This window comes from Pipistrellus kuhlii, unplaced genomic scaffold (genome assembly GCF_014108245.1).
Source record: "Pipistrellus kuhlii isolate mPipKuh1 unplaced genomic scaffold, mPipKuh1.p scaffold_m20_p_18, whole genome shotgun sequence".
NCBI lineage: Eukaryota > Metazoa > Chordata > Mammalia > Chiroptera > Vespertilionidae > Pipistrellus > Pipistrellus kuhlii.
In genome coordinates, this window is record NW_023425493.1 from 3,134,301 (window position 1) to 3,152,501 (window position 18,201).

The window sequence follows — 18,201 nt, forward strand, 5'->3', positions numbered from 1 at the left end:
CTTTATCTCCTAAGGCTTGTCGTCTTTCACGATGTCAGTGGCCTGCCCAGATCAGCTCTAGCAACCAACTCTGAATGCCCTTCCACTCCAAAACCCGACACTACTGTACTGTTGTTTATAACAGACAGACGCATCCCCGCCTCGTTAGACTGATATATTTCATTAGTTCCTTGAGGAAGCAGCACCTAGACACCAGGGAGAAAGAAACTGAAGCACGCAAGTCATGAGAGAAATCAATTGGCAACAATAATTTATCAAGAAAAAATTTTAAAAACAAATTATATTTGAGTTCAACTTAATATCTTACAGAAGCAATGGATAATAAACAAACTTTTCTCAAAAGTCCTTTATTTTTAACCTCATCAATGGCTACACTCTTACTTCTATGGAATCCCTTCACCACACCAGATAACAGGGTGCTTGCCAGGCCAACAGTGTCCGAAAACAGAACTGCAGACACACAGGAGCCGGGTGTGCAGTGAGAGCCCCTGCTCCCTGCACCTCAGTGCCCATCAATCACATCTTTCCTTCTACAGTGAGTGAAAGGTGCAGGTATGTGTGTGTGTGTCTCTGTGAATATATACATATATACATACACACACATATATACGAATACGAAGACACAAACAAAAACTTTTTCTCCTAATAACCACTTAATCAAAGTGATACCTACTGGGGGGGAAATGTTCCCCAAAAACCTTCTAACTAAGTTGAGGGTTAATTACTGGACCAAGGAAATGTCTGACAAGTACTTGGCTCAACTGTTATGCAATAACAGTTGACAACTAAATGTTGACAACTAAAATTTATAATAAGCTATGGAAGCTATTCGATTTATAGCCATTTCCATAACCTCCACCTAGCGTAATCCTTTTTTCTTAGAAATTAGTACTTTAAGGAGAGAATCAATGAGCTACACCAATAGGGACAAAATGTCATTCTGGATTCTGCAAGTTTCTCAGCTCTTCAGAGAACGGGCAGTAGGAACTTTGAAGGAAAAGTACTGTTGGTACCAGGATGATTCCTTCTCCCTGTCCAAACTCAACAGCTTAGAAACTTTCAAGACGTCGAAGCTCTCCAGCTAAAGTACCACTTTGCCTTCCCACCCTACTGCCCAGTTCTGCCAGCCAGAATTAACCCAGAGGAACATGATTATACTAACCCATCTGCAGACTACCTAAGAAGCAATCATCACTTAGAGGTCAGAAAGGAGTTGCCCTATATAACCTCTCACTTTTCAAGTCTACCATTTCCCATTTCTGGGAAATGTCTCTGACTTACATGCTAGTTTTCTTCCCTCCTGTTTCAGATCATGCTGGACAAGAGGAAGATAAAGACATTCATGATTTAAAAAAACAACAAAAACAACAACAATCTGTTTAGCTCTGCTGGGACTCATATTACATTTAATATGAAATCTAAGGGCTCAAGATCTTAAATTGCAACAGTTTTCTCTTCTCTTTGACAACCAGGGAAAGCTGTCTTTTGAGTCCTATTAATGCTCCAGGTTCCTGAGTCTGTAAGCCTTCCAGTAACAAAGGAATGAAACACCTAAAAAGTCTGGGTTATGTAGCCCTCTGCCTTAAGCACTGCATCTTACTTAAGAGCAAGGCATTCCTAGAAACAAACTGTGTAATTGAAGAGAAAAAATAGCTATGATGCACACTGCCAACTGGTCCTCATCCCATGAAGGTTTCTTCTACCGTTTAACCCTAGAACTAAGGTCTCTAAACAAGACCTATATTTCCATAATTTGGAAAAATCTAAGTGGGATAAGGATCTTTCTACCGTGTGCATCACTTCTATTTTTCTTTCTTGTGATGATTAATTTGTGTCCACCTAACTCAGCCATGAGATGTCAAGATACCTGGACAAACGTTATTTCTGAGTGTGCCCAGGAGGGCATTTTTCACAAGACTAACACCTGCACCAGCAGACTGAGCAGAGCAGATTCCCTCCCTAGCATGGGGGAGCCTCGTCCAGTCAGTTGAAAGCCTGAATGGAACAAAAAGGCCAAGTGGGTTCATCAGCCTGTCCTGCCTTTGAACTCAAAATTTTAAAAAATCAGCTCTTCTTAAGTTTCCAATCATCCGGCCTTTCAACTACAGCGTACTCCATCAACGCGCCTATGCTCAGGTTAGGAATCAAATTAGAATGCCGCTGCTCTCGCAGAAAAATTGGGACAGCTTGGAAAGATCTTGGAACCTCTTAGCCTCCATATCGCATGAGCAAATTCATTATAAAGCTATACATGCATACACACAAGCACGCACAGATCCTATTAGTTCTGCTGCTTTATAAAACCCAAATATATTGCTTAACCTTATTCTAGGAAGAAGCACTTCAGATTCATTCAGTGGGAGGAGTCTGGGGAACAGCAAGCCCTCTATCAGAGCAAAGAAGTGAAGAAATTTTCAGATAATTTAGACTATTGCTGGCTACTCGGTGCACTGAGAAAATAAGTCCCATTCCAGCACTTTGTTTCCATCCTTCTAGGAAGCTCCTCAGACCCTTTCTAGTTCTCTGGTTTTAAGTAAATTGCAAACACCTGTTCTGGCATCTCCAGACACTTAACAGGCAGGCAAAATCTTCCAGGCTGCCACAATTCTTCTGAGACAGTTGAATAGTGGTCCATAAATATTCATAATATACCTCCAGCTTCTCCTCTCCCCTCAAAAGCAATGTTTATTTGGAGGCTAGATTTCAATAGGCTTAATAGCTCACATTCTCCAAAGAAACAAACTCTACAGAGGTGTGACATGAGAGGCATATAAAAAAAAAACTTTTATTTCCTCTTGGCCCAACCTGAATTAGACCTTATGGACACACTTTTACAGGCAGGCTATTAATTCAGCAGGCCACTTTTCTACTTTCTCTCTTCCCTCCCCTATCATCTACCGTTAGAGATATCATCTGTATCTCTAATTCTCTTCCCTAACCCCACCCCGCCCCCCACCCCAAATCAGAGTATAGTGCATGATTGCATGAGAGTCAACAAAAACTAAGACAGACAGGAGCCAAGGAGACTCACCAACAAGAGGCCTTCTTGTTCCGGTCATTCCACAGTATGACCACACTAACGGTGCCGCTCTGTGATCCTCTGGGCTGTGCCAACAGTACCCATCCTTTCCCTTTGAGACTCTGAGATTCCAAAGACATTTCTGATCTTTCTCAAATGCACCTAACAGCATATGCATGTAGATGGGACACTGTTAGGCTAAAAAAAACAGTAAGGCCTACCTCTCCAAGACCAGGCTGTTTTGGACATAATCACAGTAATCAGTTTGATTCCGAGGATATCCAGAACCAAGTTAACCAAGGTTTCGGAGATGATCAAAGGGCTTAAAAAATTAAAATAAGACAATGTAAAAATCTCAATTCCTCAATGAATTACTAAGAACAGTGAACAGAAGCAGCAATGAAGGCATTCTATTTCCGTGAGGGGAAATTATTTTAAAGTCTCCAGGACAAACTACAGTAAACAGCGAGATGGGGATCATTAAAAAACGCCAGAACCAAAGATTTCAATCGTGTCCTCCGTTGCCTGTATGCTGCTCTGCTCTTTTGCAAAAAGGAGCCAGAATGAGATTCCTACCAACAGAAGACCCGTAAGTCATGTCAGCTGGTTTCTGCAGAGACTGCAGCTTTTGAAGTAGTCTTTAAAAACTAAATGAGAAAACCAGAGTATAATGATAAGCCACTTACTCCTTCCAAATGTAATTTTTCTTTGATTTGCTGAGGGTTCAAGAAAACGTCAGTTTTAGATTTCTGAATTAATCTGACCTTAATTCATAGCTAATGTGGCCAAGAGTACATGCTTTTGTATAATTAAAACTGAAGGACTTACATCAGTAGGACTTTCGGGCTCTGGTTCCACTGTATTTATCATAAAGTACACTAATGGTAGGATGGAGGCTGGACACAGGGGTGAAAACATCCATTTCAGGGCAACATGGCAGAGAGCAGGACCCGAGCTGGACTTCAAGGAGCTAATTCTATTCTGGCAGGGGAGCCCACATAATTAAGTTGCACACTTAGAAAATTATTACTCTGAATTCAGCAATAAGAGGCATTTGGTTTTAGATACAATTCCATCTATGGATGCTAACTTGAAATTTAAAGAAAACACTCTGCATTAATATTAGGGGTTGGGGTTTCTTACACGATTCCTAAATCCACCGACTATTTTGTTTTGATACAATTCACAGCTGTGGTGAGAAGACGCCACAGCCCTGGCTCAGACTCGGTCTTTAGATTCAGAAAGTCCATCGGTCATGCAGCTGGTTGTCACTGTTAAATCTGTTGCTTGCAGAGGCCTCAGCGTTGTGGGTTTGCCAAGTAGAGTCCTCGCCATTTAAGCTCTTCCTACATATAGGACATGTATCGTGCTGAAACAGAAAGATATCAGCCCACGTAAACAGCTTGACCTGAGAGGTTGCAGGTACTAAAAACACTAGAAAATGCTCAGAGTTGGCGGGTAGAAAACCAAAAAGGTTTTGCATTTCACACAGTACACACTGGGTTCCGAGGTGCTAATACCAGGACATCTCCCAAACCGAACTTTAAACGCAGAGAGAGCTCGTAACAGCAGCCAACACATACCACCACCAGAACTAACCAGAATTAGTGACTTGAGATGATCTAGAGCGGGGGGCAGAAAACTTCTTCTGTAAAGGGACGGGAGTAAATATTTTAGGCTTTGCAGGCTAAATACCACCTGTGTCGCAACTACTCAGTGATGATGTCACAGGCCATTTGTAAACAAACAAGCATAGCTGTGTTCCAATAAAACTTCTCTTACAAAACAGATGGCGGGCCACCGTGACCTGTGGGCTATAGGTTTGCTAACCCCTATTTATAGCCAGACAGTAATTTAAGAAACAGTAATGGTGTTACTAAGAGTCAGCCGGGGACTAAAATCTAATCTTCGTTAACTGTTAACTACACCCTTACGCTCCAGCATTCCCCCGCAGGATGTGACTGGCGCAGATGCCCGTCACAGGTGAGAGGGTCAGCACTCACCAGTTCCAACCACGGCACAATACAGCTGCTGTGGAAGAAGTGGTTGCAGGGCAACTGCCGGACTTCCTCTTCAGCTGTGTAATCTTCTTTGCATACTGGGCACTCTAAACCCATGTCTGTTGGAGGAGAAAATGCCTTTTAAAGTGAACAAGCAAAAAGAAGGAAGAAAATACGAGCTTGATTTCTTTAACCACCAAAGGAATGCATAAAGAAGACACAAAAGCATGCCAGTGGAGACAGGTAGGGTAGCATGAGTTTTACTTCAAAATGGGGTTCGTGGCAATGGACTGGGATATGAAAAGGAGGACTGGTGAATGGGCCTATTCTGGTAAGACCTACTTTTCCAGGTAAAATGTTGGAAGAAATAAATGAGGGCATGGGTTCACTGTTAGGTCAAACGGGAACATTCCCAATGTGTGATAGACTTCTGGCAGTTTCTTCTTAGGATTAACACTGGAAATCTGCACACCACAATCGAGGGACTCAGCTCAGCCGTCTTAGCTGTTCCTCTTCAGTATCTCAAGCCACGTTTACCTATTTTCCACATTAGGCATCCTCGTCCAACACGGCTGCCCAGAGCCCTCTGAACAAGCTGCAGTTAAAAACTGTACCAGGAGGTGGTGCTGCAGAACTGCAAAGCTCTAGGGCACTCAGGCTCCAAGTCCAGAGAGAGGAAGCCGCCTTCTCTGAGGGCACCAGCCAGTCTCTTTCCCCTGCAGGATCCGCTCCGTGAGCCACAGACTCAGGGCAGTTGGAGTAAGACTTTCCACTCAGACGCACTGCTTCCTCTCCATTCCTACCACCTGTGGTCTAATTACAGCTTCCGCATCTTATGCCTCGTCTGCTGGAACAGCCTCCCATATCGGAGCCCTACCCCAGGTCTTCAACTCTACAAACACATACTACCCTTTGGCGCCTGCTCATCTCCCCTAATACCAGCTCCACAGCACTCTCCAGCTCATCTTCACTTGGATTCTCAGCTCGTGCCTCAAAAACCAACAAATTCTAAATTAAAAATGTTCTATCACCTCCTTATCAAATCAGGGCCTGTTAACAATCCCACATTCCTGATAATGCCAGCACCACCTATGTATTGTAGTTGCAAAATCCTAGAATCATCTTTGACCCTTTCTCCTCCTTCCATCGATTTTGCAATCAGTGATAAATGCCTTTCTCCTCTGTCTCTACCCTTTCCTTTCTGTCAGCCTTGTCACCATCACCTGAACCCCACCTAGATACTGCAACAGCCCTCACATTCCTGTTTCTGCCTCGTTCCCCTTCCAGTCTACTTTAGACACCACCTCCAAATTAATCTATTATACACTGCAGACCACTTCACTTTCCTCTTCCCTCCATTTGAGGATCTATTGTACAAAACTTACCTCCCCTCAGAACACTCACCCCTCACTTCCCTGCCACAACTTCAATGTCCAGCATAACAAGGCCTACCCTTCCTATCCCATCATGCCTCCCACACCAGATTCTATTTCAGGTCTGACAAGGTCAGATCTCATTCGGACACTATAGCCATGTGAACATTTTTACATTGGTTCACACTTTTCCTATAGTAGAATGACCTAATGTGGTCCTTCCTACCTTTAAACTCTGACTCTAAATATGTGGGGAAAGAAACTCCCAGTCCAAAATAATGTCCTTTATCACTAAATTCCTCCAATGTTACAAACAGAATATCTATTTCTAATGGACCTAACTTGAGAGTTGATAAGAAACAAATTCCCAGCTTCTCGTTTATATCTTTTCCTATCTCCGCAGTCAGTAAGTAGCATCTGCTCAGCAGTATTTCTGACACTGTTATCTAATTACCAGAGGCCCAATGCACAAAATTCGTGCAAGGGGCTCGGCCCTCGCAGTCACAGCGGCTGCCTCGGCCCTGGCTTCATCAGGAAGAACGTTTGGCTGTCTGGTCTAATTAGCATATTATGCTTTTTATTATTATAGGTTTGGAGAGTTTTGCTTCCTCTAGTAAATTCTTCAAGAAATCAAGTCTTATGTATATTTATACCACATGGTAATTGCTCATGGTACCTAATGAAGAGTAGGCACCTCCTTACAAAGTACTGGAAGTACTGCAATTTTGAACAGAAGGTGACAGAAATTGAACCTACCAACTTGTTCCTGAGTTACTGCCACTGTTGGAAGAGATGTGATCTTTTCCTTGTCAGCGGGGGGAGGCCCCGTGTTTTCCAGCTGTCCAAAAAGCTACAAAAAGAGAAAAGGAAGTGGTGAACATCCAACTATCCCTTTGTAATGAGTTGCTCTAGCCAAGAACAAACAGTGCAGATATTAGAAATGTTAGTAGCTCTTACTTCTCCAAGGCTCTGAGAGGCAGAGATTGCCTCTTTACTGCCGCTGCAACACTCATAATTGCTTTACAATTTCAGAGTGACACCTGTGTAAGTCTACAGACAGACCCTCTCATTGCAAGGCCCACCTTTGGGCACAGAACAACTTTAGAAGCAGCAAAAGCGTTGTGACATCATGAATAAAATTTAACAAAGAGCAATACTTAACTAATCCAAAACCTTCATTCTGCTGGAAGGAAGGAAAGGGTGGGAGTATGGAAAGCAGCATAAGGTAAGCCAAGAAATTGGTAAATACTGCCTATATGATTTGGATATAAACAACATGCTTTCTGTTCTCAGCAACCCACAAGGGAAATGAAAAAACAATTAAATTAAGATTAACAAGTGGAAACAATTATCCATGGCATGGGAATACCTTTTTCTCTGCTTCCTTCCCCTACTTGCTCCATCTGACAGAAATCCCTGCTTCAGCACTAGACCTTCCCTTTTTGTGAAGTAACTTGTTAATAGGATCCTCAAAGGCCTGAACAAAAGGCCAAAACCACAAAATACTGTTTGTTATAAGAAAAGGTTCTTTTTAACTGATTTATTTAAAAAAAAATTTTTTAGAGGAAGGGGGAGACAGAGAAACATAACTGGTTGTTTCACTCATTATGCATTCACTGACTGATTCTTCCATGTGCCCTGACCGGGATAAACCCACAAGCTCGGGATATGGCGACGATGCTCTCTGAGCTAACTGGCCAGGGCGGAAAATTGGCTCTTCCTGTGGAAGGGAAGCGATCTTCAAATAAGGTCTTAAGATCTGGAAGATACTTGGGTACTGAGCTACACCAGCAAATCATTAGCAAAATGCAAACCCACAAGCTCAGAATATTAGGGAACAGAGTGGCATTTCAGAAAGTAGCAGGAGGAGAGCAGGAGATCTGTGGGACCGTGAGACACACCGGACAGACACCTTCAGCAGGCAGCTCCTCACCTGGGTGACAATGGCGTCAAGCCCTGTTTGACCCCAGGCATAGTCCCCAGGGTTGGAGTGCAGCATCCCGCTCCTATACATGAGATGAGAGAGACAGAGTTAGAGGAAGGGACCAGGCCCCGCCTTACACCACACAAAATCTGGCAGAGGAGTCCTGTTCTCTCAGACCTGCCCAGGCACTGGTTCTCTAAAGTCAAGTGGCAAAAAGTTCTCAGTATTTCCAAGGTCAAACAGATTATCCAGAGAGTCTCCCATTCCCTAGGAATTTTTCCTAAACCGAATGGAATAAAATGTGAAGCCACTTGAAATACCACATGACACATAAGAACAGAAGGATGCACTGCCTGTTGGTGGAGAACAGTTGACCTTCTCTGTGCCCACTTACATTAAACATAGATGGAGCAGCTTTTTAAGAGTTTTTCCCTCATGACTGGACAAAATCTGGAACAGACCTCACCCGTGGTTCTGAACAATGAGGAGCTTTCAAGTGGAAGCAGCCATCGCAGTCTCTCTGAACCACAACTTAAAACAATACAAAAGAGAGCTGGCAGTATCTCTCTTTGGAGCTGCTGGTGCGCGGCCCTGGTTGACGGAGGGAATATGTTTAGAGAAACTAGAGGTTAGAAAATAGAATAACTGTGTGGATGAACTGAAGTCACTCTAAGCAAAGAAAGGCTTTTGGGGGCAGAGTCAGAAGTAGCAAAATAATCGTCGAAATAACACCAACCATACATCATTATAACTCTGTTTCTTCTGATGGACCTTCTTACTTAGAAGAAAACATTATGTTTTCAACTTCAGAAATTCTTAAGGAATAAAATCTTCCCATCTGATTAGGAGAAACCTACAAATCAGATAGTTTCCAAGCCTGGCAGAGACCTACTGCCCCTGCTCATTCCCACCCCCAACACCAGAATCAGACACATCCAAAGCCCGGACAACCTTGGGGACCAGAATGACCCTTGTGTGCCTGAACAATAAAAATTAAGTTCTAGCCGAAACCGGTTTGGCTCAGCGGTAGAGCGTCGGTCTGCGGACTGAAAGGTCGCAGGTTCGATTCTGGTCAGGGGCATGTACATTGGTTGCGGGCACATCCCTGGTAGGGGGTGTGCAAGAGGCAGCTGGTTGGTGTTTCTCTCTCATAGACGTTTCTAGCTCTCTCTCTCTCTCCCTTCCTCTCTGTAAAAAATCAATAAAAATATATTTTTTTAAAAAAATTAAGTTCTAATTCACCCTGGCTGGTTTGGCTCAGAGGACAGAGCGTCAGCCAATGGACCCAAGGGCACCGGGTAAATTCTGGCCAAGGGCACGTACCTCGGTCACAGGATCCTCCGCAGCTCGAGCCCTGGTCGGGGGTGTGCAGGAGGCAGCCAATTGATGTGATTCTCTCACATCGTTATTTCTCTCTGTCTTTCCTTCTCTCTTCCACTCTCTCTAAATATCAATGGAAAAAATATCCTCAGGTGAGGATTAAAAATAAATGAAATTTGTGGTTTTTCCTTTTAAAGTTCTAATTAAGTTTGGGCTCAGCAAATAATGGCAGTCTGACAGCCTGTCAATCATATCTGTGTATTCACCTATGTAGCTCTTCCTCCTTCTTACCATGGCACAGATACTAAAGTAGCTAAAACGATGCTACTCCAACAGAATAAAGAAGGCAATTAGTTACTTACCAGGTAAAAGGGGATCCACCAGGAACTGCAGAATTTGCTAAGAACCCTGCAAAGATCTGTTGTATTATTCTGTTGTAAAAGAAAAATTTAAGTTAGACAACAGACTACTCAAAGTACTCTACAAATATCTACGGCTGACCAAACCCACCAACCCCTTCTCCAAGCCACTATGGCTTTTTACTATTATCTATATGCTAGAGGCCCAGTGCATGAAATTCATACACTATGGAGGGGTGGGGGGATTTGTCCCTCAGCCGGGCCTGCACACTCTCACAGTCCGGGAGCCCTCGGGGGATGTCCAACTGATGGCTTAGGTCCACTCCCCACAAAAAGCAGGCCTCAGCTGGCAGTCGGACATCCTTAGAGCTGCTGCAGAAGCAGGAGCAGCTCATGCCATAGCCACTGCGCTTGCCAGCCATGAGCTGCGCACCCCCTGTAGAACTGCTAAGACCAGCAGGGGGCAGCTCCTGCGTTGAGTGTCTGCCCCCTGGTGGTCAATGTGCATCATATTAGGTCTAGTAATAATTAATGTCGTTTTCTAATATTATACTTTTTAAAATTGAATTTATTTAAACAATACAACAAAATTTAATCAACAATATAGTTGCCGTTGTTTTCTACTACTTGTGCCCAACGCTCAGGAAGCATTTTAATCCCTCTGTTGTAAAATTCTTGTGATTTTGATGCAAAAAATTCGGTCAATGCATTTTTGAGGCATTCTTCATTATTAAATTTTTTTCCAAGAAGAAAGTTTTGCAAAGAATGAAACAAATGGTAATCGGAAGGGGCAATTATCAGGAGAATATGCAGGTTGAGGGAGAACTTCCCATTCCAACTGGCGCAGTTTTTCAGCAGTGATTCTTGCAGTATGCGGTCGTGCGTTCTCGTGGTGAAGAATTACGCCCTTCCGATTAATCAGCGTGGGTTCTTTTTCTCTTAAAGCTTGGGCTAACCTTTCCAATTGGGCACTATACACTGCACTTGTAATGGTTTGGTTAGATGGTAAAAGTTCATAATGAAGAATTCCTTTAAAATTCCACCAAACACACAACATCACTTTTTTCGCATGCAAGTCAGGTTTTGGCGTGGGCTGCGGAGCCTCATTTTTGTCCAACCATTGAGGCCGCCTTTTCAAATTAACATACAGCACCCATTGTTTATCTCCGGTAACAATTTGCTCTAAAAATGGCAAACGGTTTTAACGAGAGAGGAGCGAACTGCAAATTGTGACTCTTTGATTACGGTTGTTGTCGGTCAACTCATGAGGAACCCATTTTCCAAACTTTTGGACTTTGCCAAGTGCACGCAATTGATTGGAAATTGTTTTTTGTGAACAATTTAAAGTTGTCGCAAGCTCTTGTTGGGTAATTTGAGGATTTTGCACCAAAAGAGCTTGAAGAGCTTCTTGATCAAAATTGGACACACGGCTTCGACCACTCTTGTCATCTAACAAAAAATTTCCCTCGCGAAATTTCTCAAACCAACGCTGGCATTTTCTGGCGCTAACTGCATCTTGACCAAGAGCACTACAGATGTTTTTTGCAGCCTCACTTGCTTTTCTTCCTAATTGGAACTCGTAAAGCATGCAGTGCCGAATATGCTCTTCATCCGCCATCTTCTTAGCCCTAGTTTTGCAACAAAAACCAAACCAAACACAAACTTTTTCAAGCAAAACTTGTTAATTGCACTTCACACGTTCTGTAGATACCACATGTTTGAAGGTTATGTCAATACAAGTCAACGCCAAGCAAGATTTTAAACGAATGTTTAAAAACGACATTAATTATTACTAGACCCGATATCTAATGACTGTTCTGCTGTTAGGTCGATTTGCATATTAGCCTTTTATTATAAAAGATATGTATTACCTATAGACACAATAGTGGTGAAGGCCTGGGGTGGGGTGGGATCCAGGTGGAGGGGCACAATAGAGGGGGATGTGGGTCATCTGTAATGTAATGTAACTCTCAAGAAAGATTTTAAAAATTTTTTTATCAGAGGTCCTTCCAGCAGAGCCTTTAGGACCCAATGGTGAGAAATGGGTGATATGCCTAATGCCCTAACTGTCAAGAGAGCCTTAGAAAGTAACACCTGGCCGAAACCAGTTTGGCTCAGTGGATAGAGCATCAGCCTGCAGACTAAAAGGTCCCAGGTTCGATTCCAGTCAAGGGCATGTACCTTGGTTGCGGGCACATCCCCATTGGAGGGGGGTGAGGAGGGGTGTGCAGGAGGCAGCTGATCGATGTTTCTCTCTCATCTGATGTTTCTAACTCTCTATCCCTCTCCCTTCCTTTCTGTAAAAAATCAATAAAATATATTTTTAAAAAGAAAAGAAAAGAAAGTAACATCTGGCATTTTCTGATCTTATAGCAGAACACAGTTTTTACTTGGCAAGAAAGATGAGTGGAGAAAAAAACTACTGAATAGTCAGTAATGTTTACTTATACAGGTAATAATATGAAGCTTCTTTTCATAGTATGCCTAAGGTAAAAAAAAAACACAAAAAAACAGGTAGGTGCCGAGACCGGTTTGGCTCAATGGATAGAGCGTTGGCTTGGGGACTGAGAGGTCCCGGGTTCGATTCCGGTCAAGGGCATGTACCTTGGTTGCGGGCATATCCCCAGTAGGGGGTGTGCAAGAGGCAGCTGATCGATGACTCTCTCTCATCGATGTTTCTAACTCTCTATCTCTCTCCCTACCTCTCTGAACAAAATCAATAAAATATATATTTTTTAAAAACAAACAAAACAAAAAAACAGGTAGGCCTATTTAATGAAAACATTACATAATAATGTTGATAGAGAGGGAAAAATTTGAGACAGTATTTAAATGTCTAAAATGTGAAAAACACTGATTTAGAGCCAAAATAACTGAGTTCATAACAAGGGGGTAAAGGGGGAGGTGCCCGTGTTTAATATGTTTTACAAGTGATGAGATTAAATACTCAGAAGATTCCTGAGACATTTTTAAATATAAATGTTAACCCTATCCTACAATTAATCTAAGTTAACGTGCCAGTTATTCTATTAGCTTAAGTAGCTAATAAAATACCTAAACAGCAGACACTGGGTGGCTGTCCCCAAATCACTCAACACTCTTCTCCCTTGACACCCACTACTAAACACACACTCTCCCAGCTCTTTACAGCAGGGGCTGGGGAGCATGTGACAAAGTACCCAGTGAGTACAATTTTCTTGGCAGGTGACATAGAGGGGGCGTGGAAAGGTGGAAAAGATTTTCCTTTCCTTAAAAAAATAAAGGATAAATAAGCTCGTGCTATTGTTTCCCTTTTCTTCTAGCCTGAGCCCCTAAGGAAGCATGAGGGAAAGACCAAGAGAACCACAGAGATTCTATAATAGCACGGCTCAGACACTGAACTAACCTGCTGCCAGCTACCTACAGATTTGTTTAATCTAAGCAAAAAATTCTTGTTTAAGCCACCGTTAAATCGGGTTTTATGTTACTTCCATGGTACTAAGGAATGATATCTGTAAAGGACATCTGAGGAAAGGCAGCTTACATCTTTCTCCCACTCTGCTGTTAGTCAAATGGACAATGTAGCAATAGGCTAGATCACAATTTCCTATGAAATAAAAAGGCAAAGCAAACCAAGGAGTACTGATTCAAGCTAATATGTCCATACTGATATTTTATTAGTCTGACAAGAAATTTTTGAGCAACAAGATTTTAAAATTTGACCCCTGACTATTTGAACTGTATGTGGCCCAGCTCAAGAGCAAGGTGAAAACAGTGTATTCAGCCTAGTACCTGAACCATTCTAAGCACTTCATAAAGGTTAGTTAGCTTCTCCTGCTCTCTCACATTGCAGACAGGATGTAAGGCCACCTAAGGGAATTCATATTGTGTTTTTAAGCAGTATTCATTCAGTAAAAAACAACAAATTAGGATAATTCTTTCCATTCTTATTTGGCAACTATATATAAAATATATATATATATATATATATATGTGTGTGTGTGTATATATATTTCCTTGAAAGTACTCTATTTACATTAAAGGAAACTCACAGAAACTATACAGACCAGAAATTATCAGCTAATAGAGAAACATGAGCTGATTACTTTACCCTGATGCCCCAAATCTCTATTAATGTAGAGCACATGTGTCAAACACAAGGCCCGCGGGCCAAATCCGTCCCGCCAGGCCTTGCAATGTGGCCCGCACCGCGCTGTCATCACTGCACTCCGCTGCGTTCCCATCACAATGACAGTTTATGACTGTTCAGTAAACCATTCGGCCCGCGATTTAGGCTGGATTTTAGATTTTGGCCCCTTCTCTGATTGAGTTTGACACCCCTAATGTAGAGGGTGTGAGCTGCCTAAAATGCCTAGATCCTCCCAGCTGGTGTGGCTCAGTAGTTGAGTGTCAAGCTATAAACCAGGAGTTTGTGACTGATTCTCTGTCAGGGCACATGCCCAGGTTGCAGGCTCAATCCCCATTGGGGGGCCTGTAGAAGGAGGCAGCCGATTAATGATTCTCTCTCATCACTGATACTTCTATTTCTCTCTCTTCCTTCTTCTCTGAAATCAATTTAAAAGTATTTTTTTAATGAGTAATAATTAAAACAAAATCCATGAGCCCACACTAAAACAAAGAGGTCAACAAACAAATAAGGGAGGACAGGGAGAAGACAAAAACTTTTTTACAAAATATTAACTATTACTTACAGAAGAAATCACAGAAATGGAAAAATTATTTTATATCTATTATAATATTAATTCAGGTAGGAATTATTAATTACAAAAGAGAAGGGGTAAAAAGAAAGAATACCTTTATTAAAAATATTTGGCAGATACTACCTTAACCAAATGGTCAAACTTAACATCAGCTTAAACAAGCTGATATCTTGTGTCCCTTAGTTGTACTGATACATTGAGAAGAGTACATCATTTACGTGGTGTTCTTTCCCAGATATTTAACCTGAATTAAGAAACTATCAAACAAACCCAAATAAACAGACATCTTAAAAAAAAAAAAAAAAAAAAAAAAAAAAAGCCTTGATTCCTAAGACTAAGGAGGGTCATGTGTGGGTCAGGTGACAGCATCAACTAGAACTCTAGTCACCAGCTAGCATTAACATGTAATACATGTAAGCAAATACGCCTGCAGATGATTCCAGTCCTTTGGTCCTAGACATAATACAGCTGAGACAAACTGTCTCCCCATTTTCTATCCAAATTTCTGACCCAAACCCAAAGAAACTGTGAGAGAGAATCCACAATTCAAATCACCCAGTTTTAGACTAGTTTCTTATGCAATAACAGACTAATACAGATTCTAATAAGGCAGAATCTCAGTTTCTAAATTGGGTATGAAGTGTTACCTCCAATTAAAATCAGAAATTTTTTTTAAAATGACCAGATTTGGAAGAAAAGTTTAGGTTCCATCTTCCTGAGTTTGGAATATCTATGGAATATCCAGATGGAAATGTCTAAAAAGAGGATATATATTCAAGTCTTAAAAGGTAAAGACAGAAATACAGAGTGGGTCTTTAGTGGCTAGGTAATTGTCGGAACTACCGGAGCGCCTGAGGACGGCGGAGCTTACAGAGAGAGCAGCAGGTCTCCTCCGGGGACATGACTTGCTCACCCAGGGCAGTGTCTGGGGGGTGGGGTGAGATGTGGTTCCTGCATGTAGTAAAGGAAGGGCCACTGATGCTGCTAAACACTACCATGTACAGTTGGCTCCATACAATGAATTACCCAGCCCAAAATGCCAACAGTCCCGAAGTTAAGAAAGCCATTGCAGCATAAGAGGAAAAGCAGAATAAAGGAAGCATCTTGGGAAACAAGTATTTAGAAAGTATCCACAAGAAGAAAGTCAGAGGAAGAGGTAAATTTTAAAAACTTAATACCATGGAAGTCAGAAGTAGAGAATTTCAAGAGGGGGGAAAAAGATCAAAATTACTGAATTTAGTGAATTAGGCCCACACAATAAAAATTTTAAGTAGCCACTGAGTTTATATCTAGAAGGTCACCATGGATTTTAGTGAGAGGAGGGCCAGATTATAGGAGTATAGGAATAATGAGAGATGAGAAATTTGTATTGAAAAGGTAAGGAAATGAGATTGGGTAGTAACTAAAGTAGTAGTTTTCAACTTTGGCTACAATCAGAATAACCTCAGGAGATTTAAAAAATGACCCATGCCACCTTAGCCACTTTGGCTCAGGAGATAGAGCATCCGCCTGTGGACTGAAGGGTCCTGGGTTCAATTCCGTCCACGGCACATGCCTGGAATTGTGGGCTCCATCCCCAATAGAGGGTGTGTAGGAGGCAGCCCATCGATGATCTTCTCTCATCACTGATGTTTCTATCGCTCTCTCCCTCTTCCCTTCCTCTCTGAAATTAATTTTTAAAAATGTAAAATATCAATGCCTGGACCACATGCAAAGTAATTATATCAAAATCCTGGGGAGAAGTATCCGTGCTTTTTAACATATCTTCAGTGACACAAATGCACAGCCAAAATTAAAAGCCACAGAGTTAAAGTGTGTGTGGTCGGGGAAGGGGGAACGAGAAAGGGAACTATGACTGGGCAAGGGCCATTTAAGAAAAAGAAGGGAGGAAGCAGGGAGAAATTTAAAAAATAAAATCCCAGAGTAAGTCAGAGGAATAGATAAAAAATATGGGCTGATGGAGTTGCTTTCAAAAAAGAAAAACGGAACACCTCACCTGAAGAGACTGGAGGGAGAGATAAATATTGGTATAGAATAAGCTGGACAGAGGAATTTAGGGAATTTATGCCTAAGACCCCAATTTTCGTAATGAAATACAAGTCAGCTGCTGAAATCAGCTACTGGATAGGAAATGTGGAGAGTGAAATATTTGGTGAGGGAAATAAAAAACTAACCCAAAGCGCTGACTGCCTAAGGGGGAGCAAACGCACTGAGCAGCTGCAGGGGCAACAACAGGCTCCTTTATGGTCCCCCAGCCGCTCTCAGCCGTTTTCCCTGGTGGAGGAGCGAGGGAAGTGGCCTGACAACACCAGTCCAAAACTGGCGGCACTGCGGGTGTGAGAACACGTGCACTGGAGGGAAAGTTTACAGGAGCTGTAGTTGAGGAATGCAACAGTGGGCTCTATCGCAGGTGAGAAGGGAGAGTAACCTACAGGCATGTAACTGTAATCTATAGGCAATGTAACTAGGACACAGATTTACCACTAATCACGGAAGTTATTAAAAACAGTCTAACATTCCATTGGCCTTTGTCCTAGACCAGTGGTCAGCAAACTGTGGCTCACGAGCCAGTTTGCCGCTCTGTTGACTGAGTTTGCTGACCACTAACCTAGACTCTCATTTCCAATAATTACAGGCTTGTGTTGTTCCTTGTAATTAATCCCCTATCCCAGCGATCGGCAAAGTCATTAGTCAACAGAATGGCAAACCGAGGCTCGCGAGCTGAATGTGGCTCAAGAGCCGCAGTTTGCAGACCACTGTCCTAGACAATCCCGTTAAATTGGATTTCCATATCCTATCGTTGTCCCTAAGAAATGTCTACAAATAAAATTTGAAATTCACAAAACATATGAAAACTAAAGAACAAATAGATGGACCGATATGGGATAAAGCTAGAATAATAAAATGTTAATAGTAAAGTCTAGAAGGTGAGTGCCTGGAGCAAGTGTAGGCTCAGAAGAGCACTGCCCAAACAGCAGTCTGAGGTGACAGAATGCTCTATAATCTGTGCTGTGAAAATAGCAACCACGCACTAGCTCTCTGTTGCTACAGAGCCCTTGAAATATGCTAGTGTGACCGAGGAATTTTAAGTTAACTTTAATGCAAACTGATATAACCACATGTGGCTAGTGGCTGTTGTATCAGCTAATGCAGTTCTAGACTGAGATATCCCTGGGTTCAAGTCCTGGATCTACCACTGATCCCGTTTTCATTTCTCTGAGTCTTATTACGTAAAATGAGAATAATAATAGCAGCTACTAATTCAAAAGGATTAAATGAAATAAGCAGATAAAGCATGAACACAATCCTATGCATAAGGAAAATATTTTTAAAAAGTGTTCATGGTCCCTAGTAAATGGGATCCATGAGATAAGGAGCCACACGCATGGTGTTTTGCTCACATGTATCCCGTGTCTAGTACAAATGCTGTAGCATGAAAGACTCAATAGACATTTGTTGCGTGACTGTTTTTGGCAGTCACAAGTCTCTACGTTTATTCCTATTAA

At 42.1% G+C, this 18,201-nt stretch overlaps 1 protein-coding gene across 5 annotated transcripts in view; it reads right to left on the reverse strand.

Annotated features, from left to right (window-relative positions):
• Positions 1–233: 233 nt before the first annotated feature.
• Positions 234–18,201, reverse strand: part of RNF115 (ring finger protein 115) — a 69,225-nt gene continuing 51,257 nt past the window's right edge. For all 5 annotated transcript variants that reach the window (XM_045582963.1, XM_036443060.2, XM_045582964.1 and 2 more), the window contains 5 exons: positions 9,999–10,067; positions 8,326–8,398; positions 7,149–7,242; positions 5,023–5,138; positions 234–4,388 (listed from right to left, as the gene is read on the reverse strand). In XM_045582963.1, the coding sequence (XP_045438919.1) occupies positions 4,257–4,388; positions 5,023–5,138; positions 7,149–7,242; positions 8,326–8,398; positions 9,999–10,067 (484 nt within the window). In that variant the 3' untranslated portion in view covers positions 234–4,256. The remainder of the gene's footprint in view (positions 4,389–5,022; positions 5,139–7,148; positions 7,243–8,325; positions 8,399–9,998; positions 10,068–18,201) is intronic.